General features: G+C 46.9%; 2 protein-coding genes across 2 annotated transcripts; one reads left to right on the forward strand and one right to left on the reverse strand.

Annotated features, from left to right (window-relative positions):
• Positions 1 to 239: 239 nt before the first annotated feature.
• Positions 240 to 1,796, forward strand: H257_18815 (hypothetical protein; the record flags this gene model as incomplete). Its single annotated transcript, XM_009847941.1, has 2 exons — positions 240 to 651; positions 697 to 1,796. 2 exons carry the CDS (start codon positions 240 to 242, stop codon positions 1,794 to 1,796), a joined length of 1,512 nt encoding a protein of 503 aa, XP_009846243.1.
• A 358-nt stretch (positions 1,797 to 2,154) lies between these two features.
• H257_18816 (hypothetical protein) lies at positions 2,155 to 5,779 on the reverse strand (the record flags this gene model as incomplete). The annotated part of the gene is made up of 7 exons (XM_009847942.1): positions 5,012 to 5,779; positions 4,848 to 4,965; positions 4,664 to 4,782; positions 4,369 to 4,536; positions 3,888 to 4,197; positions 2,507 to 2,670; positions 2,155 to 2,438 (listed from the first exon to the last, which is right to left on the reverse strand). Exons 1-7 carry the CDS (start codon positions 5,547 to 5,549, stop codon positions 2,155 to 2,157), a joined length of 1,701 nt encoding a protein of 566 aa, XP_009846244.1. The 5' UTR covers positions 5,550 to 5,779.

The raw sequence follows: 5,779 nt of genomic DNA on the forward strand, positions 1-5,779 counted from the left end.
TTGGTATTAATATTCAATGCTGTCCCGAAAGTCGTAAGTACCGGTATTACCACATCGCAGGCACTGATGGGATGAGACGCGGCGTCATTCACGGAATCTCGCCGCAACATATGATTGGCTTAGCAATTCCACAGAACAAACAAACAAATTGTAGCCAACCAGCGTGACACTTAACTTGAAGTTAAAAGCTCACGCCCGTTGTCAATTCTCGTGAGTTCATTTCTCAATATCGGACGTCGATGGCAAGCAACCGACGTGTGTGGGTTACTCTGGTTGATGGCAAAGGTGACCAGCTGATGTCGCCAGGCAAAGTGAGCGTCTCCCCCGACAGCGACGTCGACGATCTCAAACAAGCTGTGAAGGCCATGTACCACGACAGCATCTTGGAGAGAATCCCCCCACCTGCCCTTTCTGTCTACGCCGACCAGGCCGCGTTTGCCCGCAATGATGCTCCTCTTGCTGCCGATGCAAGGGTTGAAGGTTATGGCGAACATTTGGCAAATGCCATCTTGGTGGTTGCTCCGTTCACATCAAACAAGCGCCAACGTGGAGACGACGTCGAAACACAAGGAGCTCTGGAAAGCCCTGTATCAGTGTTAAGCAACAAGGCTTGGCAAGCGTTCGTCTCAACTGCAAAGCCGACGTTGTCTGGTAAGCATCCCCTTGATTTTCTGCAATTCTAACAAAACATGATAGACTCCAACTTCTTTCACGCGCTTTGCACCGCTCCCATCAATCCAGTCGACAGAATCGAGGACCTTCCAATCGCTGAACCTGTTCCAGGCTGTATCACCACGTTCACGGATCCGATTACGCAGGTCCAGGTGGTCTGCTTGCCGCACCGTTTGCCACGATCCACTCTGATTTTCAGCCACGTAGTTTTCATCCGGCCTTTCACTGTCGCGATGGTCAAAGCAATGACCACATGCATGGAACCCCGCATTGCTGTGGTTGGCAATACTGGCATTGGCAAGTCGTTCATGCAGCTTGTGATCCTATTGTGGTGGGCGCGTCCAGAGCTACGTCCAGTGCCTGAAAACGTCGACGACGGGGCCGCTTTGGACAAGTTTTTGGATGGCATTCAAGCAATCGCTCGCGTGGAGCGGGGCTCTTGTACGGATTTGTTCTTCAAGCGCGAACAACTTCATTACGTAGTCGACAAGGTCCATCAAACACTCTTGGACCGTTTGGATTCCACGTCGACCTTGCTCCTGTACGAACCGTGTGTTTCGAAGGATGAGATTGAGATCTGTGGCATCGCGGATGGTCACGTGTGGGCTACAGTGTCGCCGTTGGAGCAACGGTACAAGGAGTTTTCCAAAACCAGAGCCGCCGTGAAGTACATGGAATGCCCTTACGAAGACGAGCTGGTGTTCATGGCGGCCGTGATGGTGATTGGAGTGGAGCCGGAGTTGAAGCCACTGTACGAGGAGTCACTTGTCCGTGAACGGATCCGAACGCGTGGTCCCTTCCTGCGGGTTGTGTTGCCTGAGAGCGTGGGTGTTTTGAAGGCTGAAGGTAAAGTGGGACGGAGTGAATTGTCTGAGTTGACCTTGGAGAAACTCCAAAACACATGGTTCATCACCGAGGAGAGAAGTGTTGGTATGATGGAAATCAGTGATCGTATCCTCCGCATTTCACCCGAGTTGGACGGCGTGTTTGAGTCGTATACCCTGAAGCCGGCGAACGATCTTGTGACTGAACGTTTGGGCAATTTGATGTTCGACGTCGACGTGCGGGAACTCAAGAGGCAACTCATCGCGTACGTTGAGGCGTTGGGACATTCAACAGCATAAAGAAGAACATTGGTATTCCGGATGGAGTCAAGCTGGTAATCAAGTACATCACTTGCCCTTCCAGGCCGACCGATATGCGAATGGACCGACCCCGAAGTTACTTCGTCTCGAACGTTCACGACGACGCGAGCATTACGAAAATCCAGCAAACTGTCGAGTTCCGTGTCATCAAAATGTCCTGCGTTAGATTTCATGATTATTTCTACTTCGACGTATTCGTTTTTTATTGCTCAAGCAAACTCAAAATGAACTGGATACTATTAATAGTTACTGCCGTAGTTAGTACGTTGAATAGCTGTCGATTTCAACATACCTCCGAAGTTGGCAAATTGGGTGTCATTGATATTAACTACTGTAGCTACCACATCAACTGAGCTTGGAACCCACGCATACCCGCCGCGAACGCGTCAAGTTGGTGCAAATTGTGCGCTGGAATAATAGTCCCAACGTCGCTTTCGCCAGTGGTTTCCAAAGTGGAAAGTCCTAGCTTTTCCAGAGCTACCGCAGTTTCCCATAGGAACCTGGCAGTATCAACCTCCCCTCGGTAGAGTGCGCACACGGCCAAGTTATTTAGCACCGCTGGGTGGGGAGGCATCTCGTTGGATAGCGCAGAGTACATGGAACACCCGTCGGTGACGCGGTCTAACCATTTACAGTAACTTCAGCTGGGGGTAAATATAATAATAATTGTAATAATACTGTCAGCGTACTTAGAAACATGCGCTGCTTGGCTTGAAACAATGTGGCTTTGAATCCTAATGTAGGACCAAACCAAATGGATTCCACCATGAGCGGCACCGCATCGGCATTGCGGCCATGGTGGAGGTAATATTCGGCGAGTTGGTCCAACAATCTCCAGTCGGATGGGTCTTGTCTAAGTGGATCGTTAAAACTGTGTAGGATAGAACTAGTGTAGATAAGGTACATATACCGGTACTAGGTACCCAAGAACTCCAGTATACATAAGGTACATGTACTGAAGTGCTAGTAAGCCGTTAACTCCAGATTAAGTACTGTTCATATACTATTACTAGTATTGTCAAGTCGATAGCGGGGAGCACCAAATCGGCAGACAATCGATCGACCAATCAAAAACGACAACACGAAGCAAGTGGCCAATCAAGGCAACTCTTCAACCAATTCAACATCGACTAGTGTGTGATTGAAATTAGTGTGATACTGGACGATCTTTACATCGATGGATAGATTTGGCGCGAATCAGCTCAAAAGACCAAGTATAGGGTAAAAGGACAATAATAGTAAGAATTTACTTCGTACTAGTTAAGCTACTATTAATAGTAAGCCATGAACTCCAGTGTAGATAAGGTACAATACATATACTAGTAAGCCATGACTCCAGTGTTGCCTGAAAAGTACTGTACATATACTAGAATGCTATGAACGTCAATCTACACAGTATACGTATAGCCAATGTATTGTACTGTGGATATCGGTACAAAAAGGCCCCATGAAATCGAATCTCGCAAGCATAAATCGACTCTGTTTGTTGGCTAATCCAACTTTGAGAGTGTTTGATTGAAAGGACAATCATATTCAACCAATCAGAATTTCCAGCGTAACTCAATGTCGATTAGAAAACCACCCGAATTCTGGAGATTTACAGCGAATTCACAATATTACATCGAGGTTTGGTTTTTCAAAATCCAAGCCTATTGTCGGCCACATATCCACTCAAATGACTACCACTCAATATCCTCTTGTATACGACCATATACAAGATACGACACGGATACAAATAATGCCAACAATCTCAAACCTAAATCTCCTTGTAGCTCATACAGTACTATTAATACTAGTACATATGTACGCAACCTACAGTAGTCAAACTCAAATCTATCGTAGCACAAAAATGTCTCCAAATGATAAAAACCTCGTATAGCCCATATATATATAATATATATATGTATATATATGTATATACATGTATGTACAGTACATTAGATATATATTACTATTGCATACATACATACATGTATGTAGAGTACATGAGATACACTTCGAAGTATATATGTAAAATATATATGTATGTACAGTACATGAGATATACATATATATATATATATACTGTACATAAGACTATGGAGCCACAGCGCCTCTTCGGACCGCCACGCTTGCAGTTGATTGGTGGAGAGGCTACCCCACAACCCAAACACAGTCAAAGCCACAACCGTAGCCCATCTTTGTCCAACGCGATGCAACAGCAGGGCTTGCAGTGGTATGAACACCAACGTGGCAAAGTATGAATATCGATCTGCAGTTAGAGACACCATCCCGTGTTGAACGAGCCCAGATACTGGCACCACCATCGTCAGCATGTACAGGGTAGAGGCCAGCAAGGTCCAGTTGGAAGCTGGGGTTGTTGCCAAGCCAGTGGTAAGTCCTAGGGGAAACCGCGATTTTCAAAACATGAAGTCGATACCTACTCGTACGACACGCACAGTGTAGGGACTTTGTGGTCTTTTCGAGCGATTGCATCATATACCAACAGATGCAATCATCATGCCTTGATGGCTATAGTTATAAAGTTGGTAGAATATTGGCGTTAACTTACCTGCGACCAAAGTTACGAGAACAATCAACACGGAGAATACAACGTTCGGGTTCGTGGGCAAGGTTAATGCTGTCGGATCGGGAATTTGATAATGGGGCCGAAGGTTCACGGGCCATAACCACGCTTGAATAGGCCACACAGTGACGATAAATACCTTTGCCAGTCGCTCTACTTTACTCTGTAAGATGATTTGCATATCTCCACCACGGGGATGTTGTGGCTTGCCCCAATCCATTGTTTACTGAAGAGTACGTATATAAATTGCAATACACAGTAGCGTATAAAGCCGACGTACGGGGAATGGTAAGCGAAATGGTATCGACGTCAGTTCCAGCACCACGTTGGTTTGCGACGTAGGTCGTGGCGACTAAGGCCATGGACAATACCAAACATACACTCATCTTGCGGAAGTACCTGTATATATAAAAATAATAGTTATGCGAGGTATAAATATATATTTTAAAAACAATCGAGCATACGGCAAGAGATTCTTTGGAGGACAAAGCTGTAGATGGCCTCGGACGACATCAAGTAGGACGAGGCCCACGGGTGTGAAGAGGGCGATGCTTTTGCTCAGGACGGCGCACATATACGCCACTAGATGGGATTGAAAATGTCAAGAACGAAATAATTACGTGCGCACCAGTGCCAACCATCGACCATGGCTTGTGGAGATGGGAGAGGAACATGATGGATGTAAATAGCATGGCCAATGGATATGGCTGGGCAGATGGCCACATGAGGACTTCGATGTGCACCGGATGGATGGCAAAGAGGACGGCGGAGAGGCTGGCCGCAATGGTGACGGACGCGCGATCAGCAAAAGACGGAGCGAGGAGCCGGTGGGTAGCACATCCCAAGATCCCGCATGCCGTCCAATGCACAAGTACCGACACCATACGAACGTACTTGGATTGCATCCCCACAAGTCCATGTACGAAAGCTTTGAGCAGCCACGACAAGGGCTCGTACACGTTGATCTTGACCGTCGTTGCCATGGCGACGATGTTGGGCAGCGTCAGCGCTTGGATCATGGGATTCTCGACAAAGTTGGCGCCATCGTCAAACGAGTAGATGAATTCCCAGTCGCCATAGCACAGCGGTGCCACATGGATTGCCAAGCCAATGCCAGCGAGAACGCCCGGTAGCCATCGCCTACTCCTGTTCAGAAGACCCAGCATTTCATGTTGCGATCTTTAGGTCATATCCGGATACTATGGCCATTTATGCGGGAAATTCGTATGATTGGCTTTTAAATTGACCAATCCGCAGCACCCAACCGACCGTTTCAAAAAATGATTGACAAGCAACCAAAGGTCGTGACTTGAACTGTGATGTTCGCGCGAGTAAAGATATCAACATAAATGAAGCTAGACGTGTAGATACCCAAGTTGAGGAAATTCTAAGTTCG

The sequence above is a fragment of the Aphanomyces astaci genome (assembly GCF_000520075.1).
Source record: "Aphanomyces astaci strain APO3 unplaced genomic scaffold supercont1.229, whole genome shotgun sequence".
Classification (NCBI taxonomy): domain Eukaryota; phylum Oomycota; class Saprolegniomycetes; order Saprolegniales; family Verrucalvaceae; genus Aphanomyces; species Aphanomyces astaci.